Consider the following 19,549-nt stretch of genomic DNA (forward strand, 5'->3'; position numbering starts at 1 on the left):
ATCTGATATCTTCTTCTGTCAAGAACTCTTATCCTGTTCACCATCCCTTTCAGTGCATCCTTCAGTAGGCAGTTTCTTCTCAGCCAGTGACCCAACCAATTCTTTTCCTCTTCCTGATCAGATTCAGCATCATCTTTCTTCACCCACTCTTTCCAACACAGCTTCATTTTTTATTCTGTCTGTCCACTTCACATGTTCCATCCTTCTCCATATCCACATTTCAAATGCTACTAGTCGCTTCTCATCACTTCGTCATAATGTCCATGTTTGTGCCCCACACAATGCCACACTCCACATAAAGCATTTCACTAGTCTCTTCCTTAATTCTTTTTCCAGAAGTCCACAGTCTATTAAAAGCTGCCTTGGCCATTCCTATCCCTTTTGATTTCCTGGCACCAGCTCATGTTACTGCTTATAGTACACCCCAAGTATTTGAAGCTGTCCACTTGCTCTACTGCCTCATTTAAAATTCACAAGTTTAACTTCTTTATTTTTTTTCCTATGACCATAGTCTTCGTCTCATCCCATACTGCTACAATTTAATTATAGTACATTATTAGATATAATTGTTACCTGAGAGATACAGTCACCTCCCTTCAGCAGTAAATGGTTGTTTACGAGTATGTATGTGGATTCTAGATTCTGCTAGGGTCGAGATATAATTGAAAGTTGATTGAGACGTCATTAAATATTCGTACGATCTCTCTGGAAATATCTTTAGCTGCTGATACAAGTGACACAATTCACCAAGTCTGATATGTTTCTTACAACCCGTATATTAATGTTTATTACAATGTGTTCTCTGAAAGGAACTAAGTGGCTAATGGAATTTTTCCCACCATATTGAACGGCGAGAAGTGTGGCGAGGTGAACTGCTTCACTATGTTCTGCTGAGGCAAGATACGAGATGCATGGCGAGATGAACAGAGAGATGCACTAATCAGAGAGGCGAGCTGAACATCTCCAACATGTTTTTACCCTTAATTATGAAATGCACCATAATAATAATAATAATAATAATAATAATAATAATAATAATAATAATAATAATAATAATTCGAATATTCTAGCGATCTTCTCCCGAATTGATTTTGGCCCTAATTTTATATCAGGAGGTAGTTCAATCCTATTACAGTGAGTCCCAGCGAACATTCATGGGGTTTCTGTCGATTGACCAGTGGCAGGTCCCCCCTCCTGCTACCGCTGCTGCTTGCATCAGCAAACTCACAGAACTTTGCTGGATTAAAACGTACGTACTATGTTATGTTAATAAATTTAACAAGTTTTAAAAATTGGACATCCCTATTTTATGACAAACCACTAAACATGTCGATTCAATTCTTCTCATGAGTTCAAGTCAACTAATCTCACGAGTTCGTTTTCCCTTTCTGCATGGCTGGTGAATCCCCCAATTTTTAGCTTATTTTATTGCTCCTGACTGGTGTTTATGTTATCCCATAGGCATCAGCTGTTTTGTATAGGTGCGAAGTGAGAAGGAATAAGAGAAAGAGAGATAGAGATCACCACGCGAAAGTTGCATGGTTGGTGAATTCCTGACCCCAAAATTAGCTGTGTCTGTCTGTCTCAAGTAAAGGCAGCAGTGAATCAGCTAAATGTAAGTGCAGTTTATTGCATTGTGCTATATTTTCCAGTGTCAATTTCCATACATATTGAAAAACAAATGGCATAGCAGAACAAGGGAAAATTTTAAACGTAAATTTTCTGGCCGCCCAGTTCACATAGAAAAACAATACTAAATTTAGTAAATTATATTTAATGAAACAGATGAGTACCGAATATTATTAATGTAACACAGTACATAAGTTTTAATTCGTCGAAGCAACAGGAGTTCAAGGATGCAAGCAGAGGTGGTAGCAGGGGGGAACCTGCTGCTGGTTGGACGGCAGAAACACCACTCTAGACACACAAATGTGATCATTACAAAAGCCTGCGTCAAATACCTCTCTCGGTAACAGTTCCATATAGTACATGGAGACTCCATACTAAAAAATAAAGCAACATCTTGTGGGCCATCCCAAACCTCGACCTCTGCCCCTCAGAGCAAGAGTCCTTGTATACTCGGTCAGTCAAGGCCTACTGTTATAAATAAAACAATTAACAATAGGTATCCCAAGCATAACCTCCTCTTCATAAAATATACCAACGAAACTACGAAGTAATTAAATAATTAAAATACAATCATTTAGTCCCAGAAGCATCCGTTTTTGATGCAAGGATAATTAGTTTAACATATTTCTTAATTCTAATTGAATTTAAATATCATAATTAAAATACAGTGCCTTCAACTTAAGACGCAACCCTGATCATGGCAGGAGGGTGGATGGGCAATAGACCATTCTCTATAACAAGAAAACCCAGCGGTGTTGTGTGACCCAGGATGCAATTTGTGTCAGTTTGTCTTCTGTAAAGTGTGAACATGTTTGGTCAGTTTTAATTTTCATTTAACGTGGTTGGTGAACTGTGCTCTGTTTAAGTTTAAATGTATCATGGTGTTTACCACCATGTGACTTTTACCTTTGGGGTAAAGTTAAAACATAAAGTGTATGTAAACAATCCTCATACATTAGAGGAACTTCAAGAAAATATTAGGGTTGTGATCTCCAGCATTTCAAGGCAGGAATTGGATCGCGTATTTCATCATCTTCTTTGCTGGTGTGAGCATTGTATTCAAGCTGGTGGAAGTCATTTTGAACATATTATGTCTTAAAGTAAGGAAATAAACACCATTAAATTAATTTTAGGGAAAATAAACTAACATTAAATATGGGTAGAAAGAATGCATGCCGGGCCACTTAGCAGTTCAATTACCGCACAACGCTGCTGGGTGTTACTGCTTGAGAGTACTCCCCGCCTGCCAGTGCCTGGGTTGCATCTTAAGTTGAAGGTGCTGTACGATCATTTTGGTCCAATGAGCTTATATTTTGGTGCAATGTTTCTTAATTTTTATTTTATTAAAATTAAATTACGATCATTTGGTCCAGGGAGCATTTGTTGTTTGTACAAGGATAATTAGTTTAACATGTTTCCAAATTAAGTCTTGAATATATTCTTTAACAAATCACTTTAAACCAATGTGAATATACAGGGTGTAACAGGACCTCACCGACAAACTGATAGGGATGATAGGCCATACAGAGAGGATAACTTTTTGTTAAGGAACATATTATACTCCCAAACACGTCGTTTATGAGTTATGCGCACACCATGCACCATAATCAACCCATACATTATTGTTGTAAGCCCTCACTCTGTCGTAGCAGTACATATCTGCAGATTTGGTTTGTTGTTGTGTGGATTCAATCAACCTGGAGTACGAATTGTCTGAACTCAGAGATATGATTATAATTATGTTACAGTGAGGCGAAGGGAAATGGAAGAGAGGGTCATCACATGTATGAGCAGCAGTATCCTAGCAGAAGACATACAAACCATACTACCTTTGCTGCAGTCCACCAACGGATGCCTTGGAGAAATGGGAAATTTTCGTCCTCAGTTCGTTGGCGGCAGGAGGAGTAATGTGAGGACATCGGATTTTGAGAACGCTGTGGTTGATCGATTTAGTGAAGAATCTTCAACCAGCACGCATGCTGTAGCTGTGCTATGGGCGTAAGTCACCATTCCATTTGGAGGGTATGGAGGAAGTACAACCTACACGTGTACCACCTTCAGAGGGTGCAGACAGTAGGACCACAAGATTTTGTACATCGTATACAATTTGTACAGTGGTTTCTGTATGTGTGCCTTCTCCACACAGGTGTTATTCTCAGATGAGGCCTATTTTATGCGTGACAAATACGTCAATAGTAGGAATAATCACATCTGGAATTATAATAACCCACATGCAATTGCTGTTCACAATCATCAGCACAGGTTTTCTGTCAACATCTGGCCTGGAATTGTTGGTACTTATCTGCTTGAACCTGTAATTTTGCCAGCAAGGTTAACTGGGGCAGCTTATCTACAGTTCCTGCAGACCACACTGGACAGTGTACTGCTTGCTGTGCGCTGCAATCTCTGGTTCCAACATGATTGAGCCCCAGCACACTTCAGTGTCGACACAAGAGCACACCTAACCATCGACTATGGGGAACATTGGATTGGACGAGCAGGACCTATTACATAGCTAGAGTGTTTGCCTGATTTAATGCCCCTTGATTTTTTCCTATGGGTGTGTGTCAAAAGTATGGTCTGCGTAACTCCAGTTGCCACCAGAGCTCAGCTGACTGACCAAATAAATGCAGCGTTTGACGACGTCAAACAGAATCCTGCCATGCTCGACAGATTTGGGCAATCGTTTTGTATATTCAATTCTGAACCTTATGGGCGAGCATCTTTACCTGCGCATAACTCATCCGAAGTGTTTAGGAGTATTATGTTCCTTAACAAAAAATTATCTTCTCTGCTTGGCCTACAATCCCTAGCAATTTGTCGGCGAGGTCCTGTTACACCCTGCAGTGTCGATTGTGTACAAAGGTAATTTTTTGTCATAGCCTCATTGTTTACGTGAATAAAAACAAGTGAAAATATGCATTTAATTTTCAATATATTTTAGTGCCAGGAGCACTTCTATGTTTTCATTTTTTACACACCAAAGAACCACAATAATTAAGAACAAATTAACATGTGTGTTCATATATTCACTTGCCATTGAGCCATTAATATTATAAATTAAAAAAAAAAAACATGGTTTTTATTGATGGTCCAAGGGTAGATAAATAAATACGTACAAAAACGAGAGATGTCCCTTGCACCAAAAATAAATAATTCAATAATGCAATAACGACGTGTGTACTTACGCTGTATTCTGAAGTCGTTCAAGTGCAAGGATAACATAAGGTGCGAGAGGTGCAGGAAGATCAGTTTTCCTTGTAGTGCGTCCTCGAGTGTTACAACAATGCATTAGAATACATAGGTAAAGTATGAAAAGATTGTGTTTAAAGTACGGTAATTGTGGCTGCAAACTAAAATCACGTGTTTATCACAGACGAGTGTGAAGCAAAAGGAAACTGTGACTTTTCTTAGTGTAGCTTTTCTGGAGGATTATCAAATTTACTTCTACATCCCTTTAAAATGAATATTAATAAACTTCACGATAGTTATGACCGCCGATGCGAGCATTTTCGTAAAAAGACAAGTTATTTTCCCTCGACCAATATTACAATGCCAAAAGGTCATTTATTATTTACCGCTCTCGCGAAGATTACCTGAATATATATTAATTTATTTTCATTATATGCTGATAAAGACAAAGATGCTACACACGCGATATCACCACAGTCTAGTATATACAGTAACGAAGCTCAATACGTAGTAAATATGCATCCATAGGTAGTTGCTAACCACTAGGATCGCTAATATCGCCTCATTACAGATAATGCGAAGTAGTATCGGCACAGTCAATTGTTCCTAGCACTCTCACAACTCAAGCTTCGTGACTGTATATACTGGACTGTAATATCACCCTAAAAGTTGTGCAAAAGTAAACTAAAAAAGAAAAAAAAAAGATGGGTCGCATAGTGAAACGAATTTATTACATTACAATTTTTTACACGACGTAAAAATGTATTTATTTTTGGTGCAAGGGACATCTCTCTTTTGTCTTTATCACCAGATCGATGACTATTGTTGAGTTTCTGGTTCTATTGTCATGTGCTATAGATGCCTTGTTTTTATGTAACTGATTTATAGGTCTCGCAAGCAGGAATTACCGACGACAGGAATGCGAACGAAGCAATTCGATAAGGAAGAGCGGGCGACAAGAAAGGCCACGAGATAACTTGAATGATATTCAAGAGTACAGTCGAAAGAGAAACGACATTGATAGAATCAGTCTTGCATTGAGATACTGCATTACGGTTTTAGTTTCAGTTCCACTGCATGTGAATACGTGTCTTTTCCATGTGCGTTTATTTTATTATGTAGTGATGGAGTGTTCCCCTCACAGAGTGCCATTATTTTATTCGTAAACATAATGTTGCGCGTTTAATTCGCTTCGAATTTTTCTCTTGCTACGCTCTTCATTTCCACAAGTGATGTCCCCATCTGTTCATCTATTTGGGAAAGGCAGTACTTCCATCGGCCTGTACCTCTTGCTCCCTCGCCGTACCTACATACACACGTCAAAATAGACAGTAACGCCATAACCAAGTTTCGGTAATCGTTCCTTGCGAGAACTATACCGTATATTTTGTTTTAATGTTTATGATATTAATGATTAAGGTGGTTATCAATCATGGTATGTCAATTTCCAATCCGGCATTTGCCTTTGTGACTGAAGGAAATCATGAAAAACCCAAGTCAAATTGGTCGTCCACGGGGTTTGAACCCGGGATTTCCTGAATGAGAGTTCAAACGTTACCCTATGAGCCACCTCGCTCCGTGACGGTCCATTCACTGTGGTCCAGCTTGTAAGCAACATTAGTCATCTTAATGGTTCAGCAGCCCTACTTACGTTATTCTTGCACGTGGTGGCGTTATTTTACACATCTGTTTACTGTGGACAACTTATCCATTTAGGCCGAGCTCTTACAACGTGTATATGTAATATGTAAAATTATTACAGTAAGGAGAATCTTTGAAAACTTATACAAAATCTGAGGAAATATATTTCAAGGTAGATCTGGTACTATTTTATTTTGGTGTATTTCGTACTATTTGGTATGTACGAGGGAGAGTCAAAAAGTTGACCTTTATAATTGTTTTATTAAATGAATATGTACACTAAGACTGCAAACACTCCATCACTTTTCAACATAATATAACAGGAACACTTGCATTAAACGTAGTGAGGACTATGTTGAAAAGTGTTGAAGTGTTCGTAGTCTTATTGCACATAGTCAATTAATAAAACAATTTTTAAGGTTACTTTTCGACTCTCCTTCGTATTTAACGAATGTGTGCGTTGAATTGTTCTGGAACAAATAGGTCATATCATGTTGATTTACATTTAATGCTAATCCCATGCTCAGAGTTTACTACTATAAATACTATACTAATTATTAAAATAAATTATGTAAACCAATGACAAGTTGTATTAACAAAACGGTTCTGTTAATTATTAATTTATTACTAATCTGACAGAATTCCTAACCTTATAATCCATCGTGGAAATGTTAATAATGTCGACATGCGACACAATAATCATAGAAAATATTTACTTGTCTAATGTAGCTTGAAGTATACTTGTTGCGTAATCGGCGTTATTAATCTTAATATCTAGTCTGTATGTCCTTGTATTTCTACATTTAAAACTGTATGGGTTACCAACATAAAACACTCACTATAACAATACACACTATACATACAAATGATAGTTAATAACTGAAGCTCATTTAATAATATTATATCGGTACCTCATAATCTTTATTCCGAGTTATTGTCTGTATTTGCTTCACAAAATTTAGTGTCGTGGGTATAAGATATATTCTAACCATTCTCATATTACCAAACATTTTGAAGTTGCTTGATAAAAACCTAGTCTTCCTTTCCATTAGAGATGGAAGAAAAAATCACTAGCAGCGATTTTTCACCGGTGATTAGAAAATCACTTTCACTCCAGTGAGTGAACTGTTCATTAACCAGTGAAACAGTGATCAAGCAGTGATTTACTCATTGCACCAGAAACAGCTGTAACGAATCATTATTTCCTCAGTGATTTCAACATGTCTTACATTGCAGTCTTCAGACACCTGTTGAGCAATTTTTGAACTGCTTGACATTACATGGATTTTTGTTCTTTGTAAGCTTGTAATGGTTTGTGATGAAAGAAAGTATTGAAATTTCAGTTGAACAACTTAGTGATATGGCATAACTTTCAACATAAAAGTAGTTCAATGGTTATACTCTAATGCACTGTTATAGCCCTTCTGCCCCCTACTTGTTTCAAATGTAACACTCTAGAGGTCCATGACGCAATACTAGAGATATGACCATTTCTCTATTAATTCGTCCTGGACACCTCTCATGTTATGTTGGTAATTAGCGGTTTAGCGGGGCTTTAAAAATGTTGTGTTGGTCACCAGTGAGGCAAAAATTTCACTAGTCAGCTTGGTGAAATTACAGAAGCGCAATTAAAAAATCGGATTTTTTTTTCATTCAAGAAAAAATTAATTAGACCTAGTAACAAGAAAATGGTCACCGCCGTAGCTCAGGCAGTAGCGCGTTTGCTTGCTGGAGTTGCGGTAGGGTGTAGGTTCGATTCACACTTGGAATGATTCCCAGATTTTTTCAAACGTAAAGCGAATGTCAGGTAACCTATGGCGAATCCTTGACCTCATCTCGCCACATACCATCTCATCACCAATTCCATCGTCACTAAATAACAAAGTAGTTGATACAGCATCGTTAAATAACGAAAAAAAAGGTGGGCTAAAACAATGCGTTAGAATATACTGGCAAGCATAAAACGATTTATATTTTGAAAGTATTTGTACCTGCAAACTAAAGTCACTTGTTTATCATTATATCTATAGACCTACATCACAGAAGCCAGTTAAGCTAAAGAATATTTTGCCTTCTTAGATATAGCTTTCCTGGAGAATTACCACTAATATTACCATATATTGTAGTAATTTAACCAAACTATAACTGTGGAATGTGTGAATAAAAAGAAGGGAGAGGCTATATTATTAAGGTTGATGTAACAATGCAGGCCTACAAATATCACTTTGTTCAACCACATTTATCAGTTTATCACCTTTATTTTACATACAGCCAAATGAAAATTACACAATACCGGTATTTAAGTTAGTTATTCTTATTTTTAAAATCCGCAAATAATCCCAACTAATGTGTCTGATTTCACCATAATATATTTCTTCTGAGTTAGTTCTGTTTTTTCTCTGCACTCTCAATGCACTCATAATAGCCTATCTTATTCCTTTCATTCTTTTAACATTAATGCTTCTACGATCATAATCACATTCGCCAATAATTCAAAACAATTTATTGCTCGCACTTCGTAGTGAGAAATCACTCCCAATCGCCCCCACTCACTAGATCACTGCTCTACTAGTGATCAGCTGATCCGGTCTCTCGTCATCACTGGCAACTGGAAATCACCTCTAATCGCTGGATCACTGAGTAAAATCACCGTGATCGAAAATGAGCTGTCACTGCTTCACCGGTGAGTGAAAAATCACGTTTTACCCCATCTCTACTTTCCATATCAAAATCGTCTCCGGGTCATAAAAAAAAAGGGTTGCACAGTTCAAGTTTACCCTTCACTCTTCCCACATATATACGTAATTATAACGCAATTAGAGATTGTGAACGAGTCGTTCATGAATGAATGAATCATGACCCAATAAACCAACGAGTTAGAAAGAGGTTATAGAGTAACCATTGCGCCGCCATGTTTGAAAGAAAATTGAACGACCGTCCGCCCGTTGTCAACAGAATCCTTGCGTTTTTTTTTTTAAAGCAAGACGTAAAAGCGCTGCAGCAAGACCGTTCTTTTATTACATTTGCTTCACCGTCGCTGCAGCAGCGCTGTAGCAAGCGTGCAGCAAATCAGAACTTCGCTTTACGAGTTTGCTGCACGATCCATCATGGCGGAATGTGTTTTGCAATGTGTTAGAAAGAGAAGACTATTGAGTGGCCATGTTGTCCTGTACAGCGCTCTTTGCGGTGCCACCGCGAAACACGGCAGATCTGAGCTAAGCGCCCACCTTTGTAAAAATTCGTCTGCTTACAATGTTGTTTAACGGAGGTAAGGAGTACAAAAAAACGAAGAAAAAACATGCCTGTTGTGTGTGCTGCATAGAACTGCAATGTCAAAAGGAAAAAGACAACTGATATATCATATTTCATGTAAATTTTATGTAGTTAAGTCCATAGTTTTGTTAATTAGCAGCATTTTTTTTCATGCATAAATGTGTAACAACGCCCGGCATTAACAAAATAAATGGTTCACTGGTAATGTACTTAAACTAAATACGGATAAAACCAATACAATTCCGTTTCAGACCCAGTGAAAAACAAATAGCAATACAATATTAAAACTGTATTTCGACACCGGCATCCTTTATTTCTGCTCCTTCTGTCCTTACTGCTTATACACGACGACGATGAGCTATAGCTTATAAGAAGTAGGCCTATTTCGAAGACAAACGATTAATCAAATAAATGGTTTACTAGTAATAAAGTTAAACTAAATACGGATAAAACCGCTACAATTTCGTTTCAAACCTAGTAATAGCAATCAAATATTAAAATTGTATTTCGACACTCGCATCCAAAATAACGCAAAACTCTGGGGTAGGTCGTATTGTTGTTAGTATTTTGACTGGAAGGACATGAAAGAACATAATAGAGCACCCACGTGCAATAATGGGGTAAGTATGAATATATTTCGTAACTCCTTACCCCATTATTGTACGTGGGTGCTCAATTATACACTAATAATTATCTGTGGTGCCACAGCCCTTGAAAGGCTCAGACAGACCAGCCGGCTGTTGGCCTCACGTTCACATTTCGATAATAATTATACTTCACTATAACAAATCAGAAATAACAAATAGAAAAATTGATGAGCTTACGGGAGTGAATGATATTAGAGCATACCTAAGTAAACTAGAGAACACTGTTTTCACAGATCCCTTTAGAAGAAAGAAGAGTGAAGAAGGAAAACCTAGTATGGAAGAAGATGCTGGAACCAGTGAAGATGCTGTTTGGGGAGCTGAGGCACAGACTGAGAGAACGACTAGTGAGGGTAGGCTGAGGCGCGCAAGTGAAAACTCAACAAGGAGAAGCGATTGTGGATCAACCGGCAAAGTCAGTGCAAGTGAAGAGCAATTTATAAGAATGCCACATGCCGTTGGTAGTCCGGGGTGCGCGAGAGGAAGTGCTACCATATGGAGGAGCTGTGCGATACCGACCGATGGAGTAGGAGAAGGTGACGAACAGTTATTAAGAGGTAAATTGACAAATAGAAACTCTATCAGAAATAAAGTAGATTCAATCAAAACTATAGATACTGAACGAAACTACCTACTAAGAGATAGGCATCAGCAAAAACTAGATTTTCCTAAAATTAGAAACACTTATTATTAATTAAATTAGATAAGCAGACAGGTTTTGAAAAGAAGATAGAATTACGTCAAGGTTTTAAAATAATAAAAATTGAAAATAGAGAATTAAGGTAGTTATTAATGTATTCAGATAGCTATATTATTTAGTAAAGGTTCAGAAGATAATTTTGAGTTTATAAATTGCTTTACTAATATGTCTTAATTTCAATAATAATGCATTTATAATAAATTCAGTAGGCATTATAATAGTAATGAATTGATAATGAGTACATGCGACACAATAATGAAACTAAATTGAGGTTGATTATGTAAGCAACTTGTCAAGTTTGTTTTTAAGCAGGTATGCGGTAGTCTTCATTGAAGTTACGCAAACGTTTCTGCTGACAAGGAAATATTGTAAGAAATAAAGACAACCTACATATAGAATGTATCGAGTCAGCTAATTCAGGTTCATGACTTACAGTATGTCGACATCTGATCACCAAATTAGAATAATAAGTTATTATTAAAGTAAGACCTAAATAATTACAATTAAATTGTGAAAAGGAGCTGATAAAATAAGGTTTAATGTATTAATGGTTATCACGATTGGTTTAAACATGCACTAAAACCAGACGTAAGTGCAAGTTTGAACCAATAAATTATTGAGATTTGCAATAAAATAATGAGTCTAGGAAATTGTATCTTTAGTATGTAGAACTACATTTGTTTATAGATCTTTTGTTATATTATTAAGTTTTGTACTTGTGAACTATATCAATAAAATCAATATCAATATCACTATAACAAAAAAACTAAAAGCGTGTTTTGTCATGTTTCACCCACGTTACAAGCTTGGAGGTAAAGGTTGTTTACTACAGTTAGGGCCTACTTTCATTCTATATCTTATGGTATAGTAAATAGTTTTGCAACGTGTAGAGACTGGGAAAACAATTTAATAAGATCATCCGAATCATACTCGTTCATTTTATAGGCAATCTTGCAGGTCGCATTTAAAAGAACCTAGGAATATTAACATTTTCTTCAGTATATTTGCTAGGACTTCTTGTCATACTACATGATAATTTTGCTTAGGTTATTCTTTTAAGCATTCCTTCTAGGAATAGCTCAAGTGTTTTAAATTTAGCGTACATAAGTTTAGATTAAGTTCCTAGCACGTATTTGACGAAATACTAGGTTTTTCCACTTAGGTTAACTGATTTATGCAAACGAAATTAAGACAGCTGACGATTCTAATGTCAGTTATCACCACGCCCACTTTGTTTTGGGCGCATAAGTTCATTACCGATGGTCGTTCAATTTTCTTCAAACATGGCGGCGCAATGACCACTCTATATCTTTCTCCTTCTAACTCGTTGGTGTTTTGGTCTTTTGCAACGTTTATTATTGTCAAAATCGTCTAGTTATAATAATTCCATGTCATTATCATGGAAGTCGAAATTATTTAACATGTTTGGTTCTTTTAGGGTTAAATTTATTACGGCAGAAATAGAAGCCAATATTAATTGTCCACCATTTTGCAGTCAGTTGACCTACTTACGTTTTTTTTCGACCCTCATTTTGCTGCAGCAAAGGCATGAAGCGCTTCATAAAAAAAACGCACGGAATTATAGACTGCACTGAGTTAAAAGGAAGCGGCCACACGGAGCACTAAATGTAGTAAGTTTGACACATCCCAAGTTCGTGTCGCAACTCGAATAGGTCCGGGTTCATTTTTTTTTTTTTTTTTTTTTGCGACATTGACTGCGTTCAGCCGGGACAGCGCTGGGGTAGCGATTCACTTTTGCTGCATACACACTAAGCGAACGAACAACGAACGAACGAACGACAAACGATTGAAATCGGTACGTGTGTACGTCGCAACAAACTGATCGTTTGGTTTGCCTTCGGAAGTGATCCGTCGCTTGTCGGTACATCAAAGGAAGTTGGTATTCGTTGTGGACGGGATTTGCCACTAGCTTGTAGTTCATAGCAGAACGCAGCGCTTAGTTCAATTTCACTAACATGATGTCGAAACTGGAGTGGACGGAAGGCGCTGTTATAAATCTTATTAATGCATGTAGGGAGCAGGAAACTTCATGGAATCCCAAGCATCCTACTAACCACAATAAAGTAAGAAAACATGATGTTTGGGAACCTATTGGAAAGATGTTCAGCTGCAAGATAGGCGAGTCAAACACGTGCAAAATTTGAAAATTATTTCTGTTTATTTATTTTCAGTAGATATATGTTTTTTTTTATTGTAGGGAGCAGAAGTAAAAAAGAAAATTGAATCCCTACTGACATCATTCCGGAGGGAAAGACAGAAGTCCACAAAAAGATATGAAATGGGGAGTGATGAAGTGTACGAGTCAACTTGGTTCGCGTATAAACATATGTCGTTCCTTTTGGACAAATTCACGCCCAGAAATAACAAAGTTCCAACATTGTGCACACAAAATAAATTATTGGCACTGAAAAGTGTCTTTTCGTAAGCATGATGCGCATACGACAAACACAGACAAATCTCTCCTTTTAGTATTTTAAGATAATTATTGTCAGTGAGGTATCCGTGTACTGAAACTTTCCCCTAGGGCCTATTTCATAAACGAGATAATTTAATACCATTACTGAAATAGTAATAACATTAAGTAATATTATTACTGTTCTGTTTCATAGAAGTAATAGTTAATAATAATATTTATTACTGTAAACGCTCGTATTATTACTAAAATAAATAACAATATTACTAAAGTGTTTCATAAAGCAGCAGAGGTAATTAAATTTATTAATAATATTAACGTTAGTTCCATGACTGTATTTTAAGTAATAGTTTAATAATTTGTAAAAAGTAAATGCCAATGTAGGGTTAGATTTTGAAGATAAAACCGTGAAAACATTTGAAATGGACAATTCTGACTCAAATAGTGAATAAGAGGGAGTGTTTGTCCGACGTCCAAGAAATTTTAGACAACGAATATCCTATAACCTTATGCAAGAAAGTTACGAATATAATGAAATAGTTGACCTTTTAATTGGAGACCTTCTCGCAAAAAACTCTGTTTCTTCAAGTTATTTTCACGTCTTTTCCCCATTTTAAAAAGCATCAGAGACAAAATGAATTATTAACAAAGTCCCTCTCCATACTTACAAATACTTACAAACTGTCATAGGCGCCAATGTAGATGGACCAGGCTGAAATTGAAAACTATCTTATCTAATTGTAAAAGAGGAACAATTGGAAAGGGTGAAACCTAAATTAAATTCAATTACAGTATAGAACTGTTAGAAAGTAATTACTGTATATGTTACATTTTTTTATGTTATTTGAATGATTGAACTTAACGTTTTTTCCCTCCTTTCTCGCCATTTTTTAAATTATAATAATTGTTCAGAAATATATGCCTATGGGACATTTACATCACAAAATACAGTAATATTAATATTTTCTGTACCTATTGAAATGTTTTTTCAATGTATACTTGTGACAACCTGAATCTATATACTCTTCACTAATTAACATTGTGAAGATCTTGGTGAGCCAAAATCTTTTGCAGACATATATCAACAAGTAGATCTATTACAAAATATATGGATTACTTTAAACCACCCCTATTGAGGGCATAAACGAAAATTATCTTACGAGATTTATAGGTACCGCATCTACAATTCCACATCACAATCTCTAATTAGAACATATTTGCATTTTGTATAGTCAGATAACTTCTTGAACACACTACTTACAACATAATCAGCAATAAAAACCCATTAAGACAATTTCAGTATTTTTATTAATTTCGTCATAACATTAATCTTCTACAACATCCACACCTTCAAACTCAAACATGATATTTTCTAGGAACGACTTCACCGCGTAAGTACTTATGTCGTTATTGCATTCCTTATTTATTTTTTTTTGGTAAAAGAGTAATTTTTATGTGTATTTATTTACGCTTGCACCAATAAGTATTTGCGCAGTATTCCGAATTATAACGGAACTTGAAAATATCTTACATAAGACGCTTTGCAGGGTTCACCAACCCTGTCGTTAACACTGTCCTTAAGGTTGGTACAATATTGTCATCAAAAGTTTTCACTGCTTAACATGTTCATATGGTACTTCTTTAGATAACGAGGTGCAAGTTTTACACACGCGCGCGCACACACATGCTTCTGTCACTGATACACTGTTTTTGTAATTGCAAACCTTACAACAGTAGAGACGTGAACAATTAGGAATGATAAATATCTGTTCACAATATTTTAGATTTATCATATTGTTTCTTTTACTCGTAAATCAACTGACTCAAATAACAGAAACAATAACTTCGAGTTGCAGTGATTTACAATCTTATCTGAAATAAATTGTCTCCCAAACCTTCACACATATTACGACTTACTCTGTTGTTATTAAAGATAGTACTTTAAAACTTATTTCATTCAACAACTGTTAACAGAGAGAATAATATAAATAGCTCTAGAGTGCAGACCAACTTGGTTATGTTTGTCAGCCTTAACCTCAAATCATCTGGTTACTGTACGTATTTTATGACTCGTGCAAAACGTTTATGAAACAGAATTTAGTCGGTTAAAAAAATTGTTTTCATGACTGTAATACTATTACTTAATATTATTACTGTGTTTATGAAACAGGCCTGCACTTGCTATAATTATATTTTCGTCTGCCTTTATAGCGGACAATCAGCGAATGTGAATGTTTTCTGACAATTTGTACGTCGCTTCAAACAGCGAACGAACAACGAAGTTTTACTTCATCATTCGTTCGTTGTTCGTTCGCTAAGTGTGTACGCACCTTAGTGGCTGAACGACCCAACGAGCACAGAATACATAGAGTAGACACTAGCATCTTAATACCATTGGACGGAGTGAAGCCGGTTTGATGGGCCTGACGCCATCTTGTTGCTACGAAAACATTGCAAAATAGCTATTACGTTGTAGAAGATCTTATGATAATAGGAATTCCATATGTCCCTAATTTCCTGGAGGATTCACACTTCCTTGTTTGTTTCGTAATACAGAATCCCTAGGCACGTATTTTTAGCAAAAATTGCAAAACTGTAATCGTAAAATCACATATATACATATTTAAATTGTCAGCTCTTCAAATTGCAGTATGGTATTTAATAGGTACTCTGGAAAGTTAAACAAGCAATAATGATAAAAAAGGAAGATGACAGTTTGACCTTATTTTGCTACTAGTCCAATAAAAATGCTAGCCTATAATAAGTACTTTCAAAGATTGATCCACGTGCTTCGATTTAATAATGCAACTTGCTTCTTAACGCAAATTATCATTCTCTTCCTTTTGCCAGTATTTCGTATAGATGTCCCGATTTTTGTTTAGAGAAAAAGTGGAATGCTCTTAACCATATAATATTTGATAGGTTCTTCGTTTATAGTATATAATTAGATTATAACGGCGAACAAAAGTGAAGTTTTATTACCAAGTGAGTCAAGTTGGAGTTAATGCAGCTACTAAATCTGCAAAGCATAAGTCTGATTTCGTGATTATAAAAATTAATTATAATAATATTAATACACTATTTCTATTTCTTCATAAGACGAATACGTGCATTCGGTTGAAGAGAAACCTCGGTACACCCATTTTCTATAGCACGGGACACAAACTTCCGAGGGTTGTTGGGTTAGCTTCGCTCGTAGATGCTAAGTCTGCAAAGCATGTCTGATTTCGTGATTATAAAAACTAATTACAATAATATTAATGCAATATTTCTTTTTCATCAAACGAATACGTGCATTAGGTTGAAGAGAAACCTTGGTACACTCATTTTCTATAGCACGCGACACAAACTTCCAACTTGGGTTGTTAGGTTAGCTTCGCTCGTAAATGCTAAGTGTACAAAGCGTAAGTCTGATTTAGTGATTATAAAAATTAATTACAATAATATCAATACACTAATCCTTTATCTTAATCAAACTAATACGTAAACAATACGAATCTAACCGACTAACTTAGGCTAAATCATTCATTACCGTATCTAGCCTACCGGTAATAAGTACATTTCACACATGCATATTTACCTGTGAAAAGTTATTCCAGGAATTTTTTTGATAACCTATTTGTGCAGCCATATGCAGAACATGTAGGCATATTGAAATTAGTTAATTTATTAATTAAAACAACGATGCAACATCACAATCAACTGCCCATGTGCTAACCGGGAGCCCAATGTTTTGGTAGCATCATAATGGCGACTGTCCACAAAAGCGGCTTCACCTCCAAGCTGATTATATCTACTCTATGTATTCTGTGCTCGTTGGAACGACCAGACTGCAAAATGTCCGCTGTGTTTACATCAACGAGTTAGAAAGAGAAGACTATAGAGTGGTCATGTTGTCCTGTACAGCGCTCTTTGCGGTGCCACCGCGAAACACGGCAGATCTAAGCTAAGCGCCCACCTTTGTAAAAATTCGTCTGCTTACAATGTTGTATAACGGAGGTAAGAAGTACAAGAAAAACGAAGAAGAAACATGCCTGTTGTGTGTGCTGCATAGAACTGCAATGTCAAAAGGAAAAAGACAACTGATATATCATATTTCATGTAAATTTTATGAAGTTAAGTCCATGGTTTTGTTAATTAGCAGCATTTTTTTTTCATGCATAAATGTGTAACAACGCCCGGCATAAACAAAATAAAAGGTTCACTGGTAATGTACTTACACTAAATACGGATAATACCAATACAATTCCGTTTCAAACCCAGTGAAAAACAAATAGCAATACAATATTAAAACTGTATTTCGACACCGGCATCCTTTATTTCTGCTCTTTCTGTCTTTACTGCTTATAGAAGAAGACGATGAGCTGTAGCTTATAAGAAGTAGGCCTATTTCGAAGACAAACGATTAATCAAATAAATGGTTCACTAGTAATAAAGTTAAACTAAATACGGATAAAACCGCTACAATTCCGTTTCAAACCTAGTAATAGCAATCAAATATTAATATTGTATTTCGACACTCGCATCCAAAATAACGCAAAACTCTGGGGTAGGTCGTATTGTTGTTAGTATTTTGACTGGAAGGACATGAAAGAACATAATTGAGCACCCACGTGCAATAATGGGGTAAGTATGAATATATTTCGTAACTACTTACACCATTATTGTACGTGGGTGCTCAATTATACACTAATAATTATCTGTGGTGCCACAGCCCTTGAAGGGCTCACACACACCAGCCGGCTGTTGGCCTCACGCTCACATTTCGATAATAATTATACTTTACTGTAACAAAAAAACTGAAAGCGTGTTTTGTCATGTTTCACCCACGTTACAAGCTTGGAGTAAAGGTTGTTTACTACAGTTAGGGCCTACTTTCATTCTATATCTTATGGTATAGTAAATAGTTTTGCAACGTGTAGAGACTGGGAAAATAATTTAATAAAATCATCCGAATCATACTCGTTCATTTTATAGGCAATCTTGCAGGTCGCATTTAAAAGAACCTAGGAATATTAACATTTTCTTCAGTATATTTGCTAGGACTTCTTGTCATGCTACATGACAATTTTGCTTAGGTTAATCTTTTAAGCATTCCTTCTAGGAATAGCTCAAGTGTTTTAAATTTAGCGTACATAAGTTTAGATTAAGTTCCTAGCACGTATTTGACGAAATACTAGGTTTTTCCACTTCAGTTTAACTGATTTATGCAAACGAAATTAAGACAGCTGACGATTCTAATGTCAGTTATTACCACACCCACTTTGTTTTGGGCGCATAAGTTCATTACAGACGGTCGTTCAATTTTCTTCAAACATGGCGGCGCAATGACCACTCTATACTTTCTCTTTCTAACTCGTTGGTTTACATGCAAACACGCCATTGTTCTGTCTACTCCGGCACCATTGGTTGAGGTCAACGAGTTAGAAAGAGAAAGATATAGAGTGGTCATTGCGCCGCCATGTTTGAAGAAAATTGAACGACCGTCGGTAATGAACTTATGCGCCCAAAACAAAGTGGACGTGGTGATAACTGACATTAGAATCGTCAGCTGTCCTAATTTCGTTTGCATAAATCAGTTAAACTGAAGTGGAAAAACCTAGTATTTCGTCAAATACGTGCTAGGAACTTAATCTAAACTTATGTACACTAAATTTAAAACACTTGAGCTATTCCTAGAAGGAATGCTTAAAAGAATAACCTAAGCAAAATTGTCATGTAGTATGACAAGAAGTCCTAGCAAATATACTGAAGAAAATGTTAATATTCCTAGGTTCCTTTAAATGCGACCTGCAAGATTGCCTGTAAAATGAACGAGTATGATTCGGATGATTTTATTAAATTGTTTTCCCAGTCTCTACATGTTGCAAAACTATTTACTATACCATAAGATATAGAATGAAAGTAGGCCCTATATGTAGTAAACAGTCCACACCTGTGGAGTAACGGTCAGCGCGTCTGGCTGCGAAACCAGGTGGCCCGGGTTCGAATCCCGGTCGGGGCAAGTTATCTGGTTGAGGTTTTTTCGGGGTTTTC

General features: G+C 36.3%; 1 protein-coding gene across 4 annotated transcripts in view; it reads right to left on the minus strand.

The window, feature by feature from the left end:
• Positions 1-7,537, minus strand: part of LOC138704960 (folylpolyglutamate synthase, mitochondrial-like) — a 154,332-nt gene extending 146,795 nt beyond the window's left edge. For 2 of the 4 annotated variants that reach the window (XM_069833433.1, XM_069833437.1), the window contains exon 1: positions 7,374-7,537. In XM_069833433.1, the coding sequence (XP_069689534.1) occupies positions 7,374-7,511 (138 nt within the window). In that variant the 5' untranslated portion in view covers positions 7,512-7,537. Of the gene's footprint in view, positions 1-7,111; positions 7,316-7,373 lie in introns of those variants that run through there. The other 2 variants (XM_069833434.1, XM_069833435.1) reach the window with 1 other exon arrangement.
• Positions 7,538-19,549: the final 12,012 nt, after the last annotated feature.

This window comes from Periplaneta americana, chromosome 8 (genome assembly GCF_040183065.1).
Source record: "Periplaneta americana isolate PAMFEO1 chromosome 8, P.americana_PAMFEO1_priV1, whole genome shotgun sequence".
NCBI classification, from domain to species: Eukaryota; Metazoa; Arthropoda; class Insecta; order Blattodea; family Blattidae; genus Periplaneta; species Periplaneta americana.